The sequence below is a fragment of the Balaenoptera ricei genome, chromosome 1 (genome assembly GCF_028023285.1).
Source record: "Balaenoptera ricei isolate mBalRic1 chromosome 1, mBalRic1.hap2, whole genome shotgun sequence".
In the NCBI taxonomy this organism is placed as follows: Eukaryota; Metazoa; Chordata; class Mammalia; order Artiodactyla; family Balaenopteridae; genus Balaenoptera; species Balaenoptera ricei.
In genome coordinates this window covers 29,782,404-29,806,477 of record NC_082639.1, presented here as the reverse complement: position 1 = coordinate 29,806,477, position 24,074 = coordinate 29,782,404, and the positions used below count along the sequence as shown (strand labels likewise).

The 24,074-nt window shown below is 45.3% G+C and overlaps 1 protein-coding gene across 1 annotated transcript in view; it reads left to right on the top strand.

The window, feature by feature from the left end:
* GRIK3 (glutamate ionotropic receptor kainate type subunit 3) overlaps positions 1 to 24,074 on the top strand; it is a 228,116-nt gene that overhangs the window by 133,744 nt on the left and 70,298 nt on the right. The window contains exons 2-3 of the mRNA XM_059897061.1: positions 8,580 to 8,756; positions 19,744 to 20,001. Coding sequence (XP_059753044.1) covers positions 8,580 to 8,756; positions 19,744 to 20,001 — 435 coding nt within the window. The remainder of the gene's footprint in view (positions 1 to 8,579; positions 8,757 to 19,743; positions 20,002 to 24,074) is intronic.

The window sequence follows — 24,074 nt, the reverse complement described above, 5'->3', positions numbered from 1 at the left end:
AGAATGTTTCTCGAAACATATGACAACATGTCACTGTAGAAGGAGCAAGAAGGAAATCGGTTCCGGTTGGCACAGCTAGTTCGAGCGCTCCTCCTCCACCCCCGGCCTTGCGTTTCGCTGTCTGTAGATGAGGTTAGTTCTGAGCGGTGGTTTTCATGCTGCGCCTGGTGGAGCCCTGGGGGCTACAGAGCCTTCTCAGGAACTGTGGCATCCAGTCTTTAAGAGTCCAGATGATGGAAATGGGCTTGGGCAGAGGTGTGCTGGTAATCACGCTCTCCAGGGGAAAAAAAAAAAAAAAAGCCCTCATTTGCAGCACCTGCTTATTTCTGTGGTGTAAACATTCTCGTTGTGGCTGCTTTCAAGCTGCCAGTGGTTTAGTAACTCACTTTCACAACTCCTGAAAAGTTAACAGTTGGCACTAACAAGCTGGCTTTGGTTGCAGAAGAGAATTTACCACATAGTAGTTTTCACAACCTCTTTAACCTCCCTGGGCCTCCGTTTTTTCTTGTGTAAAATGGGGCAATAATCATTTCTGTCTAATGGGGCTGTAGAGGTTCTTGTAATAAATGAAGCAGGTGGAAAGCATTCAGCATCATCCCCAGCACATAATCAGTTGTGTTATTGTTATTATTATTATTGTTATTTGTTTTACCCATTGGGCTTACACTCAAGATTTTGTTGCAAGGAAATGATCCAACTGCACCTGTGCTCCACCCCTGCTAACGTCTTCTGGGACCCATCACACAGCATGTGCGCACACACACACACACACACACCATCCTATTTCCTCAGCAGCCCTGGTGTCTCTGCTCCATTTTATTAAAGCAGAAAGCAGTGACAATTATTTTCATAATGAACTAGCTCTTCAAATTAATGCCAATTACGCTATGCAATCATGATTAAGATTATGCATTAATCAACGGTGCCAACCTACTTATTAGCCTCTTTAAATAATGATCATGAGGAATGTATGGGAAGGGAGAGAATAGAGAGGAGCCAGCTGAATGGGGGAGCTGCTCTGAAGCGGGGCGGAGTGCTCTTTCCAGAAGCCAAGACCCAAAGCAGCCTTTCTTCCATGGGGCGGAGCCTGAATTAGAACCCCAGCCCATCAGACACTGAGCTTCCAAAGCTCCCTGATCTATAGAGCCCCCTGCAAAAAAGAGAAAGGGGGCAAGAGGACCCAGAAGGGAGAGGGTAGAAGAACCCTCAAAGGTTTTTCAGTGGATGAGGTTCGGTGCCACCCTTCCCTTCCTCCAAAAGAACTGAAAGATAAGTGTGGTTGATACTCTCCCTGAAGCAACGTCACCTCTATCTTAGGTCAGGTCCCCCAGATGCAGAGCCTGAGTCAAGGATTCAGATACCTGGGGTCGATAACAGGAAAGAGCGCTCTTTAGGAAAACCCTGTTGGGGAGTGAGCAAAGCAGGATAGGGAAGGGGACAGGGATGGACCAAGATGCAGCCTTGGGTAAGATCTGGTCTTCGTCCAATGCAAGGTGGGGCTGTTGGGAGGGGCTGTGGAGCATACCTGCACCACAGAGTTATATCCACCCTGAGGCAAGGGGACCACCCTTTTGAGCCCCAGTATCATTCAGTCATTGGCTACACACTGCCCCCCGGGAAGAAGTGAGAATAGTTCTCTAGAGAGAAGGGCAGCCTGTGAATGGAACCAAGACTCAAACCCAGGTCTGCTACCTCCAGAACCCACTCTCTGAACCTCTGCACTGTATCTAAATATTTGCTGCCTGGGTGTCCCAATACATTCAAATTTGGGGGATCATCTTGCCCTTAATGTTCAAGTAAAATGACCCATCCTTGCCTGTGTTTGGGGGATAGAGATGGGGGAACAGCCTCTCTCCAGCAGCATCTCTGAGCTGCCCCAGGGCTTCTGGTTTCTCCTAATCACCTCTTGTTCCAACTTCCTTCTCTGCTGAATTTTCCATCCCCTCTCATCCCACCTCCTGCACCCCTTGTCCTCTTTCTACCCTGATTCGCCCTGTGCTGGACTCTGCCCACCTTCCTTCACTGTCCCCAAAGAGCACAAGCTGGGGTCAGTTTTCTGTGACCAACTTTACTAAATGATGGGGCTCCTGTAAGGAAGGAGATGACAGCACACACACACATCAGGCTAACTGGGCACTAAGAACCAGACATCACTGTGTTAACGTGGCCCTTCCTGCCGTGGCCTCACCCGCCTTTGGTCCTGGGATATATTGTCCTCTTCTTTCTCTCTTTTTGGGCCCATTTCCTGTCTATTCCCTTTCTCTTGGGTCCTTCTCTCCAATCCTCCCCACACAAAAATTCAACATCCCATCTTTGTTTCTTTTGCACAGCAATTCAGTACTATCATCGTCTTATCTTCTCCATCCAGGCCCTAAGGTGCTTTTCCCTCTGAGATAAAGGCTGCCCTTCCCCTGGAAGAGGGCACAGACTACAGCCCACTGGCCAAATCCAGCTCACCGCCTGTTTTTGTAAATAAAACTTTATTGAAACATAGCCACATCCATTGTTTACATATACTGCTTTCATGCTACAATGGAAGAGTCCATTAGACCTTCTGGCCCACAAAGCCAAAAATATTTACTATCTGCTCCTTTACAGAAAATGTTTGTCAACCCCTGCCCTAGAATGTAGAAGCTCAGAATTCGTTTTGTTTTTCTAAATAGCATTGTTTCACTTCTACTTTAGTAACTGCCCTTTACTAAGTCCTCACCATGTCCCATGCATTTAGCTACATTGTTTTCTTTCTTCCTCGCAACAAACAACCCTTGGAAGTGTGTACCCCACTTTGTAGATGGAGAAACTGAGTCTCAGAGAGAGTAACTTCCTCCAGTGGGTAGAACCAGGGTTTGGACTGAGGCCTGACTGTCTCTGGAACCTGAGTTGGGAACAGCTGATTGCCGCACATGCTGGTTACGGTCATCTATGGTCATCTGTTTATTGTCAGCTGAGTCCTCCTTGAGAGCAGAGGCCCAGGACTGACTTCTCTCATCCCAGCACCCAGTGACAAGTGGGCAGAGACCAGTGGGTATTCATGGGACTGAATTGTGTATCCTCTGGGCTTGGGTCTCAGTGGCTTGAGACCCCCCTCTCTCCTCTCCTCCCCACCTGCCAAGGTCTGAGAGGCAAGCAAGGATGTGTGAAGCCCTAGGAAATGGCCCATTGTCCCGTGACCTTTGACCCTCATTTGGGATGGGGCTCTGTAATGACTAGATTTCTCCCCAGCCTTTCTTGGAAGAATTTTTTTTTGATGTTTACATTTTAAAATATTAAAAATAATACTTATTCATTGTAAATAATTTGGAAAAATCAAGAAACTACAAAGAGCAAGATTAAAAGTATCCATAAACCTCTTCTTCCCAGAGAAACTCACTGGTACCATGGTATAGATCCTTCCAGTCTTTTGTCTATAAATATAGTTATGTGCTTTTTATTTGATAAATAGGTTTCATACTGTAATATTATTTTGTTGCCTTTGGGGGCGGGCAGGATGAGCATTTCCTGTATCATTAAGTATGTTTTAAGAGCGTTTTTTAAAAGCTTTTTTCCTTATTACCAAAGCTCCGTGCAGAACATTTGGGGGGAAAAGCACTAAGCAAAAGCAGTCCATTATCTTTTTACTTTATAGAAAGAACCTTTGTTAACATTTTGGTGTACGCTCTTCTGGTATGTCCTTTTTGATTTTAATTGGAATTGCATTAAATTTGTAAATTAATTTGAGGAGAGCTGACATCTTTACAATATTGAGCCTTCCCTTCCAGGAGAAAGTTATGTCTCTCCATTTATTCAAGTCTTCTTTTATGTCCCCCAGTAAAGTTTTGTAGTTTTCTTGATATAGGAATAGCACATTTATTGTAAAGTATTTTATTTTTTTGTTGTTGCTTTTGTGAATAGGGTCTCTTTTTTCCCTTGTAATTCCTCACTGTTTATTGCTGATTTATAGGAAGGCTATACATTTTTCTATATATGTTTTATATGCTGGTCCCTTGATGAGCTTTCTGTTTACTTTCTACTAGGTTTTGATATGATTCTCTTGAGTTTTTAAGAGAATGGTTATAAGCATCTGCAAATAATTTTCTCTGACTGCATGACCACAATTTGTTATTTTTGCCTTATATACTATGTTTTTAAAGACTATTTTATTATGGAGGACGTCTGTCATATATACTTAGGGAGAACGGTATAATGAATCCCTGTGTACCCACCACCTGGCCCCAGCAATCAGCGACCCATGGCCTTTCCTGCCCTATCTGCATTCCCTTCACATCCACCCCTCCCATATTATTTTGAAGCAAATCCCAGACACCATATCCTGCCATCCAATACCCTGACTGTTAATACCTACAAGTTGTTCTGCCATATGGATAGGTTTTAATATATTGAGTAATCTGCTTTTGAACATCAAGTTGTTTCTATTTTTTTCAATATTATTTCAAGATACTATTTTAAGAATATCCTTATACATAAATGTTTATGTTACTCTAACTTTTTCTAAATTTGTATCCATAGAAATGGAATTACTGGATCATATGGTATTTTGATCATTTATTTTCCTTTAAACACATACACACAATCACATGATGGCTTTTCTGATTAGAAATATAACACATGTTCCCTGCAGAACTTTTTGAAAATACAGAAAAAGCACAAAGAAGGAAATTCAAGTCACCCGTAATCCTCCCACTCAGAGAGACACCCTCTTAACATTTGGGGATGCAGTCTTCTCGTCTTGTTTTACGGATGTGCTCAGCATGTTTCTGCATCCCCACACAGACTCACATGCATGCACACTATGTGTTACAAACTGTAAGCCTGCTGGAATACCCACGGGGGTGGGAGAGCAGCAGATTTATTTGTTTACTTTTTAAAATATTCACTGTTTTTTTTAAAAAATTTAAAACAATTGAACAACCCGGATACTCATCAACTGGTGGTGAACGGGTAAATAAAATGTGGTACATCCATAGAAAGTAATGCTATTTAACAATAAAAAGAAATGATGTACTGATACGTGCTACAACGTAGATGAGCCTCAGAAGCATTATGCTCAGTGAAAGAAGCCAGATGCAGAAGACCACACATTGCATGATTCCATTTAAATGAAGTGCCTGGAAAAGACAAATCTCTAGAAACAGAAAGTAAATTAGTGGTTGCCTGAGGCCGGAGGGTAGGGGGTGAAAACAATGATTGACTGTAAGTGGGCACCAGGGATCTTACTGGGGTGATGGAAATGTTCAATAGCTGGATTGTGGTGATGGTCACACAATTTAGTAAATTTACTAAAAATCATTGTACACTTAAAACGGTGAATTTTGTGAAATTTCTTCATGTAAATAATACCACAATGAAGTTGATTTTCTTTTAAGAATAGAGGTTTATTTTGGGAAAATAAGCAGAAAGAACAAAATAAGAAATCTATTACATAGGACTGTTCACTTGTGTTGTTTTGAAATGGCTCCTCTTCTTTTGTCAATGATATGAATCCCTCCTCATCTTCCTTCTATTCTTCCTTTTCTAACGTGGGGGTCACACTGCATCTCCTGCTTTACGACTTTTGTTTTTCACTTAAAAATATATCATGGATACTTCCCAATCATTAAATGTTTGCTATTATATGGGAATATATGACAAATTGCCATTTATTTACTGTTTCTCTGGTGTTGAGCATCTCTAGATCCGCCTCCTCACACATGATCTGTGTGCCCATCGTTGGAATCAATTCCTAGAAACCAAAGATATGAGCTCAAGGTGTGAGCATTTTTAAGGCTTTTGATACATTTCTAATGGCCATCAAGGAAGGAGGGTGTACCGGTTCCCACTTCTACCAACAGTTAAGCAAATGTTTGTTTCCAAACACCCTCAGCAAAGCTGGGACAGGCAAAAATGGTATTTCACTATTGGTTTAAATTGAGTTTATTTGACTATTAGAGTGGATGCACATTTCTTCATATGTGTTAATAGCTCCTTTGTATTATTATTTTTTTCTTTTGTGAAATGCCCATCCTTGCCCTTTGCACATTTTTCTATTGGAGCATTTGTCTTTTTTAAGTGTTTTAAGTGCTTTTTATAAAATAAGAACATCAACCTTTATACTGCTATATATGTTACCTATATTATTTCCAAGTTTGTTGTTTGCTATTTAATTCTGTTTATGGAAATTTTGAAATCTACACATTTTATATTATTTCTGTGAAGTCATAAATCTTTCTCCTATTGTTTCTGACTTTATTGGAATGCCTAGGAAGGCCTCCTCCACCTCAATGTTGTATAATATTCACCTATATTGTCTTTTTAGGTAGTTTTGTAGAGTTATTTGCCCCCTTCCTTCCCTTACTTTCTTGCTATTTAATCTTTGCTCCATCTGGAACTTTTTTTTTTTTTTTTTGATATATAGCTTAAGATTGGAATCTAACTTAAATTTCTCCCAAATAATTGAATAATTGTCTCAGCACAATTAATGAATAATTCATCTTCTACCTTCTGATTGGAAATAGCCATCTTTATCATGTCTTAAATACTTATCTCGACTTGAATCTTTTTCTGTGGGCTTTTATCTCGTTCCATTGGCCTAACTGTTCTCATATACCATTAGGACATGGTTTTAATTATTTTGGCTTTATGATATATTTTAAATCTGGCAGTGCAAGTTATCTCTCATCTCTTTTTAGGCTGTCTCCTGTTTAATCTTCCAGATGTATTTTAGAGTCATTTTGTCAAGTTAAAAAAAAATATATATATATATATACACACACATATATATTCTTCTATGATTCTCACTGGAATTACATTAAGCTGAAAAAGTAATTTGGAGAAAAACTGACACCTCTATCCTTGACCCTACCTACCCAGGAACATGACATGCCTCCTCGTTTAAATCTATTTTTATGTCTCTCACTTAAGGTGTTTTTGTCATTTTTAATATTAGAGTTGGTTCATGATTAGTTATTTACTATTTTGTTGATATTGTAAAGGAAATCCTTTTGCCATTAACTTTTTACTGGTTGTTGCTGATTTAAAGAAGCACTTAATTTGTGCTAACTGGTCATTGAACTTGAGTCTCCTACTAGTTCTTACTAGTTTTCACGTTTAGGGATTATTTTAAGAGCTTTTAGGAAGACCTTTATATCATTGGCAAATAAGAATTTTTTTCTTTCCAAGGGATGTGCCTCTAAATTCTTTTTCCTTCTTATTTCATTGGTTAATGGTGTGGTGTGACTCTACACACCTCCTCTTTTTTTTTCCTTTAATGAGTATGCCTCTAGTGTTTCACCAGTAGTGATGTTAAAGGCCAATTTGAGCTGAAGATGCTTCAAGGAAGTATCTCTTCTAGAGCTAGATTATTAAGCATTCTCTTTTTTTTAACATCTTTATTGGAGTATAATTGCTTTACACTGTTGTGTTAGTTTCTGCTGTATAGCAAAGTGAATCAACTATACGTACACATATATCCCCATATCCCCTCATTCTTGCATCTCCCTCCCACCCTCCCTATCCCACCCCTCTAGGTGGTCACAAAGCCCCAAGCTCATCTCCATGTGCTATGCGGCTGCTTCCCACTAGCTATCTATTTTACATTTGGTAGTGTATATATGTCAGTGCCACTCTCTCACTTCATCCCAGCTTACCCTTCCCCCTCCCCGTGTCCTCAAGTCCATTCTCTACGTCTGTGTCTGTATTCCTGTCCTGCCCCTAGGTTCTTCAGAACCTTTTTTTTAGATTCCATATATATGTGTTAGCATACTGTATTTGTTTTTCTCTTTCTGACTTACTTCACTCTGTATGACAGACTCTAGGTCCATCCACCTCACTACAAATAACTCAGTTTCATTTCTTTTTATGGCTGAGTGATATTCCATTGTATATATGTGCCACATCTTTATCCATTCATCTGTTGATGGACACTTAGGTTGCTTCCATGTCCTGGCTATTGTAAATAGTGCTGCAATGAACATTGTGGTACATGACTCTTTTTGAATTATGGTTTTCTCAGGGTATATGCCCAGTAGTGGGATTGCTGGGTCACATGGTAGTTCTATTTTTAGTTTATTAAGGAACCTCCATACTGTTCTCCATAGTGGCTGTATCAATTTACATTCCCACCAAATTTTATCAAATGCCTTCCTGCATTTTGTGAGTTGATCATATCTTTTTCCCTTTGAACTGTTGATGTGATGGAATGATATTCATAGATGTCTTTATATTGAACCACCCTTATACCCCTAGAATACAACTCTGTGGTCATGGCATGTTATCCTTGTAATAATATTCTGGTAGATTCTACTTGCCAGCACTGTATTGAGAATTTTCATAGCAATATTCATAAGTTGGTCATTTTATTTGGGCTCTGTTTGTCGGGCTCTGTTTTTCAGTCTCTGTTATTAGGAATTTGCTAGCTGAGTGAAATGAACTGGGAGGTTTTCATATTTCTTATGCTCCAACACAATTTCTACATATGGGGATAATCTGGCATATTATTGAACATTTGGGGGAAGAATCTTGCCCATAAAACCTTCTGAACCAAGCGTCTTTCTTGGCAGCCCTCCTCCTTCCCCAGCACACACTATTTTACCCATCTCTCGCAGGAGGAATCTTTGAGTATGCAGACGGCCCCAACGCCCAGATCATGAACGCCGAGGAGCATGCCTTTCGATTTTCTGCCAACATCATCAACAGGAACAGGACACTGCTGCCCAACACAACCTTGACCTACGACATCCAGAGGATTCACTTCCACGACAGCTTCGAGGCCACCAAGAAGGGTGAGTGGGCCGCCCCCACTGCTCTCTTTCTGGCCTTGGGAGGGGTAAGGCTGCGTTTGCTGTCCAAGGTCCTTAAAATGTGCCAAAGCTCTGGTTGGGTTTGGGGCCTAGAGCCCTTTCTGCCTGGTTTCAGGACCAGCCTCTGGCGCAGTTCCGCTTAGGTCGTGTCATCTCTCAGGAGCAGCAGTTTGTCCATCAGGAGTTTCCAGGCCACAAGCAAAGGCCATGAGGGAATGAAGGGGCCTTGGGAAGGGGTGGGGTATGAGGGGTGGGGTCCTGAGATGGGTAAGGAGGCCAGCCCAGGTCTCCAAAGCCTCTGAACCAAAGCCAGCACTTCTAAACTTAGTTTTTCTTCCATTGAAATCCTGCCCAGTATATCAGTATTTAAAATATATATAAAACAGATTATGTAGAAGTTCAAATATGCAACACTTACTTGCCATAAAAAGACTTACTAAAAACAAAAACAGCTGCTGCTCTGGGTACAACAATTTGACCCCAGCTGTGGATGATACTTGAAGTCTGACATTGGCCTCAGCATTCAGTACGTTTCCATATTTTTTTTTTTTTGGCTGCATAATAACAAGAAAACCATAATTCACAAAAATAATTGTAGTAAATCCAATCAAATAGTTTTCCCCATACCCGAATTTTAAGAAATCAAAAATAAAATATTGGGCTGTGTTCTTTCGCATCAGTGGCACGTTTACAATAAACTCCAATGACTGCACAGAAAGGACTGAAGATTATTCTAAGATCCTCACTAAAAAAACAAGGTAACTTGTCAATACCTGAATGAGCTAGCAGGTTCCAGTGTGGCATATAGCACATTTGAGTATACCAGTATGCTCTTTTGTTGCTGTCTTTAAAAATATCATTCATATATATGTGTAATTGGAATTTAACTTAAAGTCTTAGATAACTCTGGAAATAACTTCCATAGAACCCTAGAGTTCCATGGAACTCTGTTAAAAAAAACCCTCAGACCTAAGGAATCTCATTCCCAGGGTCATCCTTCCTATCGTATGCTATCATAGCCCCTTGCTTCTCTTCTTCAAGCCCCTTATCACAATTTGTAATTAAATAATTGTGTGTATTTAATGTCTTTCTCCTCCTCTCCAACACAGCTGAGAGGAAGGCTCCTTCTTCTTAACTGATATAGCCCTGGCACCTAAAAGACTGGTATATATTAAGTGTTCAATGAAATGACCATTGAATGAATCAATGAATGAGTAGTGGGAGAATGGGGCCTGGGAGGCTGAGCATCATTACCCAGAATCCTTGTCAGCTGAGCTGACAGCATTATCCATGCATCTTGGGGAGACAGGTCCATCCACAAGATCCCCTTGGTCTTTCTAACGGGTTCCCAGTGGCTAATCAAGGTCTCCTGGGCTCTCAGGTACAGACCTGCCAAGGTGCTGCCTGCTGCCATCTCTGTCTTCCAAAACCCCATTGCGGGTCAACACCTCAGTATAGAAAGGCAGAGTAGCATGGGCTTGGAGCCAGACATCCTGGAACTGCACTCTGTCCATTCTGATATTAGTTGTGTGACCTTGCACAAAACACCTAGTGCCTCAGCTTTTTTTCGTCTACAAAATCGGCACACTTCTGTGAAGTGCGTAGGACAGTGCCTGGCACATGTGAAGTACCATTGGACTTGTTCTTATTACATTGGCTGCCTTGCTCGCCACTCCCTGAGCCATCAGGTCAGGGGCCTCACACCTTCAGGCGCTTTCCCACTGCGGGTCCCTGTCTCGCCCGCCCTGCTTCTCCTTGCCTTGTGTGCAGAAGGTCGGGGGTTTCCTGGCATGGAACACAGCTGTCACTGACATTTTAGAGGCCACTGCCTCAGGGCCAACCTGCACACAAGCTAGAGGCACCCCACCCTGCTAGCCTTGTAGAGTGGTCCTTCGCGCATCACTCCATCCCTCCTCTGCCCGTGCTGACGTGCGCTCCTCCCTGCCCACATCCTCCTGGCTCTTTCCCAGCATGCACTGCGGCCATCACTGTGGGGTCAGGTCTCCATCTCCCCGCTGAGAGTCCACACCGGCACCCTCTGCCCAGCCTTGTCCAGCTAGAAAATGACTGACCTCAATCAAAACTGCTCAGTGAAAAGGTCAAGACACAGAACAAATGCCCGGAGACGGAACAGAGAGGCCCGCATGGACACCACCCCGCTAAGGGCTGGGTTGTGTCTTCTGTCCCTTTTGTCTAAAATTCACTAAAGGAATAGATGACTCTTGAGTGGCGCACATGCCACTCAGCACAGGGACCTTGCCCGGCAGTGAGCCCGAGACAGAGCCTCAGAGCCTGCTGTGGCACTTCCTCCAGCAGGGGCTCAGTCCCACACTATGTGGAGTTGCCTGGCGGCGGGTGAGTAGACCCGAGACAGAAACACTCAGCTCTGGAAGTCCAGCCAGATGGGTCCAAGTGACCAAAGCCACAGCCCCACCCCATCCTCTCCCCATCCTACAGCAGGTCACGTGCCTTGTTCGTTGGAGGGCCTACCTAGTCCAGCACTGACGTGACCCTCCAGCCACATCTGTGCCACGGGCTCCCTCAGTCTCTGGGTTCTAGCCACCCCTGCCGTCCTCAGGTGCCATGCTTCCTCCCACCTCAGGGCTTTTGCACATGCTGTTCCCTCTGCTTATAATTCCCTTTCCCCATCCCACCTCTTTGTCTAAAGAACTCCCCCTTCCCCTCTCAGCCTTCTGGTCCTCGGGGGAGCCCTCCACAAGTTCCTGGACAAGGTCAGGTCTCCCTGCTTCCATCTTATAACACTCTGGACCTTTTTTTTCACATCCCTGACCGCTGGTGGTGTGGGTGTGGGTGTGGGTGTGTGGGTATAATTGTGTGATTATCGTCCATCTCTTCCACTAGATTGCACATCCCTTTGCCTGCTCACTACCGTTCTGTAGAATCATGGTTCTGACTGCTGGTGTCATACACCAGTTTTGCCTGTTTTTGAACTTTACATGAATAGAATACCAATGTGTACTTTTGTGAGTCTTGCTTCTTTCACCCTACAGTAGATCGGTGAGATTCATCTATGTGGTTGGACGTAACAGTAGTCTCTTGTTCTTCATTGTTGTGTAGTGTTCCATTATATGAATAGACCACAGTTTTTAAAAATCAAATTTACTGTTGAGCATTTGAGTTGTTTCCATTTAAGGCCACAGAGTAGTTCTGCTATGAACATTCTCATCGATGTCTTTTGGCGCACAAAAGACACGTTTTTCGTTGGATACCTAGGAGTAGAAATGTGAGGTCATCCAATGTGCATATGTTCAGCCTCACAGTTTTCCAAAGTTGCTGTACCAGTTGGCACTCCCCCCAGTAATGCAAGACAGTAGTAGTTGCTCCACATCCGTGGTAAAATCCGTTTTATTTTCGGTGGTTTATGTGGCGGATGTCTCACTGTGGTTTTATTTTGTTATTTCCCTGATGACCAGAGATATTGAGCATCTTTTCAGATGCTAATAGATCATTTGGAGCTACCCTTTCTGGGAGTGCCTTTTGGAGGCTTTCAACCACTTTTGAAAATTGAGTTGCTTGTCATTTTTGTATTGATTTGTATGAGTCTTTTATATATTCTGGGTACGTGTCCTTTGCTGGATATACGTATTGCATATATCTGTTACAGATGAGCTTGCCTTTTCACTCTCTTGGTAGTATCTTTTGAGGAGCAAAGTTTTTCATTTAAAGGAGTCCAATTTATCAATATTTTCCATTATGGCTAATGCCTTTTGTGTTCTGTTTTTGTCTATCCTAAGGTCATAAAGATATTCTCCTGTGTTCTCTTCTGGAAGCTCTATTGTTTTATCTTTCATAGTTAACTCTATGATCTATCTCAAATTGATTTTCTGGGTCGGGTGGGAGGTAGGAGGTGAGGTTTATTTTCTCTACACAATGCTGGTGGAAGTGAAAACTGGTTCAATTTCTCAGGAGAACTGTTTGGAAGTATCTACTAAAGCGAAATGTACGTCTGGAAGGTTGTTCCTAGCCACTTTCTTGATAATAGCCAAAAGCTGGAAATAAATGAAAGGTCCATCAACAGAAGAATAGATAGGTGGAGGGTACAGTTATACAATGGAATTGAATCAGCAATAAAAACAGAACCAGCTCTTGCTACGCACACCATCACAGATGAGGCTCACAGACATATTGTTGAGTGAATGAACAGTGGTCGCCTCTGGAAGAGGGATATGAACTGGAAAAGGGAAGACGGAACCTTCTTAAGTGTTGGAAGTGTTCTATGTTTTGATCTAAGTAGTAGTTACATGAGTTCAGTTATATGTAAAAATTCATAAAAGTCTGTGCTTAAAATTAATGCACTTTACTGAATTGCATTATATCTCAATAAAAAAATGTAAGTAGCTTCTCTCTACTGTCACTCTCCCTTAATGTCCTTTTGATAATATACCTAAGACAGACCCCTGCTGTGGTTAGAAGCACCCCTATCTGACCCTGGAGGCATTTCTGCTGTTGGATCATGCTCCCCACTGGGGACCCTCCATCCCTTGGGGAACCCCATGTTCTGTGATCTTTATTTTTTCTTTTGATCTTTGGTTTTTAAAAATGTATTCCTCGGGAGTATCATTAGGACTCTTCCAGAGGGGTGAACTTGGGCCTCATTCTAATTAACCCAATGATAATTCATTTTCCCTAGGCAGAGGTTCTCATCACGGCTGGGTCCAGCCACCTCGGGCCATGTGGGTTGAGGGGATGCAGAGGCACGGAGCCTGGCACCACCTGCCCTGCCAGCTCTGGTTGAATGAGTCCTTTCCTCCACATGAGGCCCAGGAGGCCTTTCCCCATTAACAGGGACTTTCACTTATTGTCTTTAGTTTTAAATGTTTTGTGGAAAATTAAAAGATCAGTGACTTCCAGGCAGTGCCTGAGCCAATAACCCAGAGAACGTCTGTGTTTTCTTCCAAGCCTGACCGGAGTGGGCCTGGAATCGACCCAGCCCTCCTCAGGCTCCTCTGCCTTCACTTATTCTCTGGGCTGCTCAATTCCTTTTAAGACACACATTGATCGGGATAATTTTTGCTATAACTACAATTGCCATGCAAAGTGGGTGGGGGGGGGAGCTGCATTCAGGCTGTGGACTCCTGCAATGACTGTGAACAACTGAGTTACTATAAAATGATCAGAAAATGGATTCAAAACTGAAGCCACAAATAATGTAATTACCGCTGTGTGTGCTCAGGGCTGCCAGAACAAGAGTTGGCTGCTGCCCTGGAAACATCTGGAGATAAAGCTGCTGCGGCTGCTGCTGCTATAACCCTACCCTGGTCCCTTTGGGGCAGCAGTGTCCTTCCAGGCTGGACGCTCCTCAGAGGGTGGAAGGAACATGGAAGGGACAGGAAAAGGGATGTGGAGAGAGGCCGTGGAGAAGACATAGGTGAAGGGCAGGACTGACGCCTCCTGCCACCCAGCAGTAAGATCTAATCATTGCATCTCTGGGAGAATGAAACCCATTGTGGTCATCAGGATCATATCACACTGTCGTCGCCACTATCAAAACCAATGCAGTATCACCACAGTTACTGTTATCACTGTCAGCCATGGTATCACCTCCACTCTTCACATCAGCACCAGCGTCATCACCCCTCCTATCGTCATCAGAATCACTGCAGTGACAGCAGCCTCTTCATCATCACCAATCTCATCAGTACCAGCATCATCACCACCATTCCTGCTTCCCTCATCCCTGTCACAGTCATGGCATTAACATCATCGTGACCGATCTTATCAATACCATCAAAATTGTAATCAACCCCATTCACATCCTTGCCAACATCACCATCACTGTCATGGCATCAGCATCTTCATCATCACCTCTCATCACCACCGACATCATCACCACCCTTACTGTCATCACCATCAACATCATTGTCACCTCCTTCTCATCAGCACTTACATCACCATCATCATTCCTACCGGCATCATCACCATTACTGTCGTGACATTGACATATTTATCATCATCAGTCTCCTCATCACCATCCCACCATTGTTATAACGTCGTCACCTTTCCACCCTCATCAGTGCCATCACCATGATCATCAACAGCCTCAGAATATGGTCTTCACCATCACGACTATCACAGCTATCATTACAGTTACCTTTATCATCATCATCACAATCGACGTCAAAATCAAAATCACTTCCTTCAAGATTCCTCTTACAATCCTCTGCATCATCATAATTTTTGGTGGGTCCACTCTCCCCTGCCTCGGTCAAACAGGATCCCCAGACCTTGGGCCTGGGCAGCGGCCATGACCTAAGCAGCTGGGCTGGGTGAGGATGGAGGTGGCAGGGCAGCATTTGCCTGCCTGCTTCAGGGTATGGATCAAAGTAGGAAATCCAAAAGACAGGTTCTTGGAGAGGGTAGCAGGAGGGAATGAGACACAAAAGTTATTCAACCAAGTCATCAATCAGAAGGTCCTAGAAGGAAAAGAAAAAGAGTAGAGGCAGTAGATAGTAGACTGGAAACCAGGGACATCAGAGGACCGCTAGGAGGTCCAAAACAGAAAGAGGAGGTAGAGCATGAGAGAAACCTACAGATTTCACAGCGTGCCTACATCTTCAGGTTTGGGCAAGAGGAAGTGACCAGGCCTGGATGGTTGTCCCTCACTATCATCATCTCTTCCATATTGGTGTCCAGTCTCTATGGCTACAAAATGCTCAGCGAGCACCTGCTCATAAGGGGACGAGTGGTCAGAGAGACATTCAGTAAACCCAGAGAGCAGAAGAACAGCATGAATGGGCAGTGAGAGTATAGGTCAGGGCATGGCCTCCTTGGGGCACGGGCCCTGAAAAGGAGAACTGTCCCCAAATTGGACCATTTACCAACAAACATAGAGTTCCAATTTTTGAAGCATTTATTATCTCTAGGGTTTATGTCACACACAGTCACACAGAGTGCTGCCCGAGGTTTATTCACTCTAGGGTGACAATAGCAGGGACGAAACAGTGCTTCCCAGACTTGATCTCCAGTCCCACCACTGTAGGAGTACCAGGAAGGCACCATGTGCCCTATTGTGTGTCCTGTCTTGCACTTGGCATGGGCCATGAGGAATCCTGGTCACCCAGGAGATGCCCTCTGTGCTGGGACTGCTACCTTCCACACATGGCTGTGCTGTCCCGTGTTCCAGGTGCTTCCAGCAGACTTCTGGCAATAACTAGCCTACCCCCCGGAGTGCTCTTTCACCCAGACCATAAGTGGCATTCTCTGATGTTCTTGGGGGAAGTACAAATTTCAGGAGAAATAACTACGTTATACAATATCTCCTATTCCTAGGAGGCAGTAAGGGAGGAGGGGTGGATGTCAGTGGAGAGGAAAAATACCCTGAAGACCATACATTGTGACCAATTCAAACCACCCCGTATCTTTGGATCCCTTAGCCCAGGCAAGAGGGGCTCTTTCCCAGGGCCTGTGCTTTGGAGGGGCTGCCCTTACCCTCCCCTGGTTGATGTCTCCTCTGAGTACAAGGGGCCAGTCAGACCAAGGGGACTTGCCCACCAGGAGCCTGTGCCCTGCCCTTCTAGTCTTTGCTCCAAGTATCTAGAACCCTGCATTTCCTGCCCACTTGGCTCTGTGCCCATCTCTAGGCCTGCACGAGCCTCTGCCCTGGCCTGTCCTCTGGAGGGAGAACCACACTCCCATGGTCACACTCCTAGGCCCTATGTAGGGGTGACCAAGAGACAGCTGTTTGCAAGGAGTGTGGACAGAGCTTGGACATAAGAAGTGGGGTGTCCACATGGAAAGTTCAAGGCCCTTTATGGTTCAGGGTGGAACCAGTGGTCAAAGGAGGGGGCAGTGTAGAGGCTGGTGCCTTCTCTCCCCACATCACTGAGGAGGAGAAGTCTCCGTTCTCACCTGACTTTCCAGGTTGTTAGGAAGGCATATTTGCCAAGGTAGGAGAAAAGCACATGTTTTATATAACAGTTTGTTAGCTTGACTTAACAACATTTAAATATTTAGCCACTTGGTATGTGGGCCTCTCTTTGTTCTTTGGCCCTGGGCCTTGCAAATCTTAGGGGTGAGCCTGAGCCCAGTAGGTCATTCCCAGAGGCTCTTGAGGCAGCAAGGATGTGTCTGAATCCACTGTGTATCCATGTTTTGCCTCCTCCTACACGCATCATATGTTCATATGTGTGCACATAATGTCATTCCCATGGCCACAGGCTGGTGGGTGTGCTGATGTGCCATTGATGGTTGCAAGTGACAGAAAGCCAAATCCTAACTTGCTTAAGCAAAAAGAGAAGGTATTGGTCCATGTAACCAAAGTCCAGGGTTCCACTTGATCATGGGGCTCACATTTCTTTCTCTCTCTTAGCTCTTCTGTCCTCCACACTGACTCCGTTCACAGACAAGCACTGTGATTTTTCTGTGAGCACAGGGGGCTACTCCACCTCTACATCTTACCTCCTCCCAGGTCCAGTTATAGCAGGAAGTTCCCCCTTTTCAGTGGGAGGTCTTCTGCCATCCCGTTGGCTCCAACTGGTCACATGACCATCCTCCAAACCAAAGTCTGTGGGCTGGGGGCAGTGAGTGAGCAGTCGGCTGGGGTCTGGGTCCCTCGCACTACGCCCCCGGGATTGGAAGTGGGAAAGGCAGTGGAGCCCAAAGGAAAACTAGAGACAGTTGCCAGAGAAAAGGCAGTGCCTCCTGGGGAGCCCGTGACTGCCCCTGAGAGGTCCCACTTTATGGATCTTTTAGACACAATCCCTGTAAGCCTATGCCCCGCTTTGAGGCCCAGCTGCCCTCGTTTCTGCTCATTTCGTGCTCTGCTGTGCCCACTGATGCTTGCCCTTCCCAGGAGCATCTGCCGTCTGACCTGCCTGAGTCCTTGGGCCTCCCCCAGGAATGTGAGCTGTTTGAAGGCAGGGATTCAGCATCCATTCACTCAGCACCTACTCAGACCAGATTTAAGCACTGTTGAAACAGCAGTAAACAACACAGGTCAAGCCCTTGCCTCTCTGGAGCTTACCACATTCTAGTGGGAGGAGAAAGTCAACAAATGAACAAGACTTCAGTGGTCATTTAATAGATAAAGAAACAAAGCAGGTGTGGGTTTTCGGGAGTGTGGCTGGACAGGGATTGCTATTGCAGGTTGGGTAGTGATGTGTTTCTAATAAGACACAAAGATGCAGAGACCTGGAGGAAGGGAAGGAAGGAGTCATGTGGATATCTGAGGGAAGAGCATTCCAGCCAAAGGGGACAGCACGTGCAAAGGCCCTGAGGCATGAGTGTGCTAAGCATGTTTGAGGAACATCGTGGAAGCCAGTGGGGCTTGAGTGATGTGAGGAAGGGAGAGAAGGATGTGAGAGGAAGCCAGAAAGTGGTAGTGGTGACGGGGACAGGGTGGGGAAGAGCTGCAACAAGTAGGGCCTCATTAACCACTGTAAGGACTTTGGCTGCAAGACTGAGTGAAGCAGGAGCCCTTGGAGCAAAGGAGTGATGTCATCCACCCTAGGTTGTGAAAGGTAAGATGGCAGGAGGATTACAGAGGAAGCCAGAACTGGTGAGGAGGCTTCTGCAGTAAGGCAAGCAAAAGGTGATGGTGGCTTGGACGGGGGTGGGAGTGGAGAGAAGTGGTCAGATTCTGGTATGCTTTGAAGGAGAGGCAGCAGGAGTTGCTGATGGGCTGGGATGTGGGATATGATAGGAAAGGAGTCAAGACAAAACCAGGGTTTGGGGCATAAGGCACTGGGACAGTGGAGCTGCCGTTTACTGGGATGGGGGAGGCTGGGAGGAGGAGAGGGGGTGACGTGTTGAACACGTTAGGTCTGAGATGCAACTTAGGCATCCAAATAGTGATGGTGAGTGAGAGGTGAGATGTACAAGTTGGATGCTAGGGAACGGGTGGGGCTGGAGGTTTAAGAGTCACCAGCAGGTAGGTGTTTCATTCCTATATGTTTCTCAATTTCCCCCCGAGAACAGGACCAGGTACAGAGCTGGTGATGCTAATCACAGAGATGGTAACATAAAAGTAATCGTCATTTCTATTTCACGAGTGCTATGCTGTGTCTTTTTTTTTTGAATTGAAGTTATAGTTGTGTTAGATTCAGGTGTAGAGCAAAGTGATTCTGTTATACACACATTCACACACATATATATACACATACGTATAAACTATTGAGTATAGTTCCCTGTGCTATGCAGTAGGTCCTTGTTGGTTATCTATTTTATATATAGTAGGGTATATCTGTTAATCCCAAACTCCTAACTTATCCGTCCCCCTCTTTCCCCTTTGGCAACCATAAGTTTGTTTTCGATGTCTGTGAGTCTATTTCTGTTTTGTAAATAAGTTCGTTTGTATCATTTTTTTAGATTTCACATATAAGCGATATCATATGATATTCATCTTTCTCTGTCTAGCTTATTTCACTTAGTATGATAATCTCTAGGTCCATCCATGTTGCTCCAAATGGCATTATTTCATTTTTTATGGCTGAGTAATATTCCATCTTGTGTGTGTGTGTGTGTGTGTGTGTGTGTGTGTGTGTGTGTATGCCACATCTTCTTTATCCATTCATCTGTCGATGGACATTCAGGTTGTGTCCATGTTTTGACTATTGTAAATAGTGCTGTAATGAACAATAGGGTGTATGTATCTTTTCGAATTAGAGTGTTCTCTGGACATATGCCCAGGAGTGGGATTGATGGATTATATGGTAGGTCTATTTTTAGCTTTTTAAGGAACCTCCATACTGTTCTCCATAGTGGCTGCACCAACTTATATTCCCACCAACAGTGTATACTCATTATCTCATTCAACTTCCCTATGATTCTCTAAGGTGTGGTCTATTACAACCCCAGTTTCCAGATGAGGAAACTGAGATTCAGAGGGCTCATCAGTCGCCCACCTCAGAGGGGTTTTCAAGAGGACTGCTCCCCATGCCCCCAATGCCCAGATGCCTGATGAGACAGCACTGACCCCTGTACCAGCCTTCCCTCCCTCTTTCTGTTGCAGCCTGTGACCAGCTGGCACTGGGGGTGGTGGCGATCTTTGGGCCATCCCAGGGCTCCTGCACCAATGCCGTGCAATCCATCTGCAACGCACTGGAGGTGCCCCACATCCAGCTGCGCTGGAAGCACCACCCACCGGACAACAAAGACACCTTCTATGTGAACCTGTACCCGGACTACGCCTCTCTCAGCCATGCCATCCTCGACCTGGTCCAGTACCTCAAGTGGCGGTCGGCCACCATGGTCTATGACGACAGCACAGGTGGGTAGCCACGCCTGGCTGGGCCAAGGGCAGGAGATGAGGGCGGCAGAGCCCCAGGATCGGGCTCTTGGCTGCTCGCTCAACTCAGCTGCCCCTGGGAAGAAAGTCCACACTTACACCCAAGCCTCATCTAGTCACACTGATGCTCGCCCTGCACTCACCCGCAGCCCGGTACACGCCAGCCACACTCACCCAGCCCAGCCCACTTCACACCTGCCCTACACTCCCGCCTCCACCCCAGCAGCATGCTCCAATCTGCACTCACGCCTGCACAGCCACGCCCACACCTACCTGCACCCTCCATTCACACATTCTCCTCTGCAGCAAACGCATCCAACTCCGCGCTGGCTACGAGCTCAGACTCTGGACTCAGACCAAACAGTACGTGGTGCGCGCAGGCTCTGCGCTTACTAGCTGGGCAGCACAGAGCTGTTCCCTCTCCTCCTCTTTCTTTCCAAAGACTCAAGTCCCAAGACATTTCTTAGCCCTGCCTCTTAAGAGAGTGACCTTGGCAAGTCACTTAACCCGTCTGGCCCTGCTCTTCCCACATGACAAGTCAAGAGCTACAGCAGCCCGCTTGGAGAGAGCCCTCCAGCGCTCAGCTGCCTGTGATTCCGTGTCAGCTCTTGATTACCTCCTAATGGGGAGTCGGGACAGTGGGGAGAGAATCCCTCAGAAAAGACGATCAGAGATTTAGTTTTTAGTTAACTCAGGATTCGACAAGCACGTCTTGAGTTCCTGCTACACCCAAAGCACCGGACAGTAGATACTGGACGGCAGAGACCCCGAGCCCTGCTCAGTGCCCCCAGTTATTGAGAACCACTCCTGCCCAGCTCCAAGTCATGGCGGTGTTGCTGCAGCCCTGTAGTTTTGCCTGTCTTAACATACCACTGTGAATGATTGTCTATCTTTGAGCCTGTTTCTCCTTCCAGACCATGGGTCTTTGGTACCTCTGGGGTTTAGCACAGCACCTGGTACAATGCAGACATTTAAATGTTTGGTTGAATCGAATTGAATTGAACTGAAAATAAAATGGAAATAAACTATAATTCAATATGGCAGGAAAGGATGCGTTGGGCACTGGTAAGGAAGAAGAAATAAAGAAGTGGCTATTCCATCTTCTTTAGAGAAGTTAGTCATATTGAAGTGGGGTGAGTGCACATCCAGAGCTCACTGGTCTTTCTAGGCCATCAGAGCTAAGAACCAAGTGACGTGTACATACAGTCAGAGCTAGAGGCACCTGGGGAGAGGAAGCTCCACGGCCTTGGCTAGTCTGGGCTGATCTGCCAGAGGAGGAGCGACATGAGCCTGGCCTTGAGGATGGATGGACAAGGAGAGGAGTCACGAAGGCATTACAGGAGGGGGAAGAGTGCGAGCAAGATGAGGAGGTGCGACTGTGCCTGGCGGTCTCCTCAAGAGGACAGTCTGGCAGGGAAAAGGATCCCAGTGTGGAGGGTAGGAGGAAAAGGTCAGATAAACAGCATGTATAAGGCTGTGGGCAAGGTCTGTGCTGTCTAGCTTCAGCATTCAGGCTTTACCTTGTAAGCAGCCAGGGACCACTGAGTGTTGGTTGAGCAAAGAAACAGAATAATAAAAACAGAGTTTTAGAAGGTGGCACTGACAGCAATGTACAGAGGGTTGGAGGGAGAACCTGGAGCAGGAAGACTGAGGCAGAGGGGGCCATGTTGGTCCAGGCAGGAACAAAGGGGCTGCTTGGAAGAGAACTTGGGGCCAGAATGGAAGAAAAGAATCGGATGTGAGCAGGTAATATTGAAAATTTGTAGGAGTGTCACGCGCACAGAGTAGTCAGAACAGACACTGGCATAAACCACGGCCCAGCAGTACTGGTGCCTCCAGGCTGGATGGGGGCAGCGGGAGAGGCTTTGCAGAGGAAAAGATGCTGTGGCATGAAGGTGGATGCCAGTGAGACTGGTCAGAGCGGATGCTGAGGCCTGGAGCCTCCTCTCCCCAAGGATGTCTAGCTCTGACTGTATGTACACATCACTTGATTCTTAGCTCTGATGACCAGTGACCTCTGGGTGGGCACTCACTCCCCTATTGACTTCTCAAAAGAAGATGGAATAACATCTTCATTTCTTCATGCTTTCCAGTGCCCAACACACTCTTTCCTGTAGTATTTAATTATAGTTTGATTCAACTTGATATTCAATTCAATTCAATTCAACAAATATTTTAAAACTTGGGGGAGTCAGTGATAGAGCTGGTTTGGTCAAAAAGAACTTAGTACTAGGGATTCAGGGTTGGATTCAGTCAAACAATAATATAACTTTGATGAAGAATAGTGAGTAGTAAGAAGTATGCTCCCAGAATCAGGATATTTCAAGGGGACAGGACAGCTTGTGGGTCATCAAACCCATGGAATGGGAAGCACTTTATAGCCGACTTTGACTATGTTTGCTTTGGGGGTTGTTTCCATTAAGATGTTTTGTCTGTGAGTAACAGACAACCCAACTCAGATTGACTGGAGCAGTAGCCGCTTAGTTATCTCACTGACAAGAAGTCTGGAGATGGGCCTTTCCAGGGCTGGTTTAGCAGTTCAGCAGAGTCAAGGTGCTGGGTAGTATCACTGCAGTTCTCTTGACTTTCCCCCTCATAGTCACAATAAAGTTGCTGCAGCTCCAAGCATCACATCCTCACATGATGATACCCCAGGAAGTGGTAAGGAAAGAGGTAGAAGCCAAAAGGATTGCTCTTAATGTGATTCGTGCCTCTTATCAGGGAGGAAAATCTGTCTCATAACCTTCCAACAGACCACACTATACAGCTCACTGAGTCTGCGCCTACCACCCTAAACACATTCAGATAGAAATGGGACTGCCACTGATTGGCTTTCACCCATCCCGAGTCACGTCTCGGGGCTGGCATGTTGCCACCCAAACAAAATCATGGTTCTCTTAGTATGCTTGAAAAGGGTACGTTAGTTATCTATCTCTATAATAATTCTGTGTAACAAATCACCCCAAAACTTAGTGACTTAAAATAATAAGCATTTATTTAGCTTACAAGCCTGTGGGGTCAGTGACTGACTGAGATTGGCCAGGCAGTTGTTCTGGTCTCAGCTGGATCACTTACCTGCTCGGGGGTCGGCTGACAGCTGGCTGATCTAGACTGGCCTTGGCTGAGATGGTGGGGTAGCTGGGCTCTCAATCCTCCAGCAGGCTAGCCCAGGCGTGTTGTCATGACGATGGCAGAGGTGAAAAGAACAAACCCAGTGTGCAATTCCATTTCAAGTGTTTGCTTATGTCATGCCTGCTAATACACCATTGGCCAAAACAGTTCACGTGGTTGAGCCCAATGTCGTGGGTAGAGCAAGTCACCTGCCCCCGCAGCTGGAGGGCACTGCAAAATTACATGGCAAAGGATGGGGATGTAGAGAGGGGTGAAGAATTGGGGTCATCACTGCAATGCACTGCAGGGAGAACTGTTTTAAAATGTACCTGGGATCTAAAGGGTAGATACGACCAAGTGATGATATGAAAAGGCCAATGGCATAGAAAGAAGAGTTGTTACTTACAGTTCCCTAGAAGAAGGGGGCACACCATGGCACCCAGGGCCACATGGAGGGTTGGTCAGGAGGCAGGAGCAAGGGGAAATCATGGGCAAGATCCTTTATTAATTACACATCACTATAGGTGGAATTTGTTAGGTGCAGACATCCCATATGGGGCAGGAAGCAAAACACAGATTGTAGGGCTTGTAGTTGGAGAGTTTATAATACGATTTTTGTGTGCCCAGGAAAACCCAGTGATAATAAGGATACAAACAACTTTGGTCATTAGTTTGGCCCATGATTTCAGGATGCCAATTCATCAGTTATAGAATACCAAGAGTGATTATTTCAGGGACCAGCAGTGTTTGCCCTATGAGCTTTGCCACATAGCCACCTTCCTAACCTAACCCGTGCACAAAGACAGATTTATATCAAGAGTGAAAGGGAGGGGCTCAGAAAATGCTGAGGTAACGAAAAAGGGCCCAGCCTAAGAGCCAAAAAGAATTGGTCTTGAATTTTGATCCCATTGCTGGCATGCTGCAAAATCTTGGGAGGCTCACTT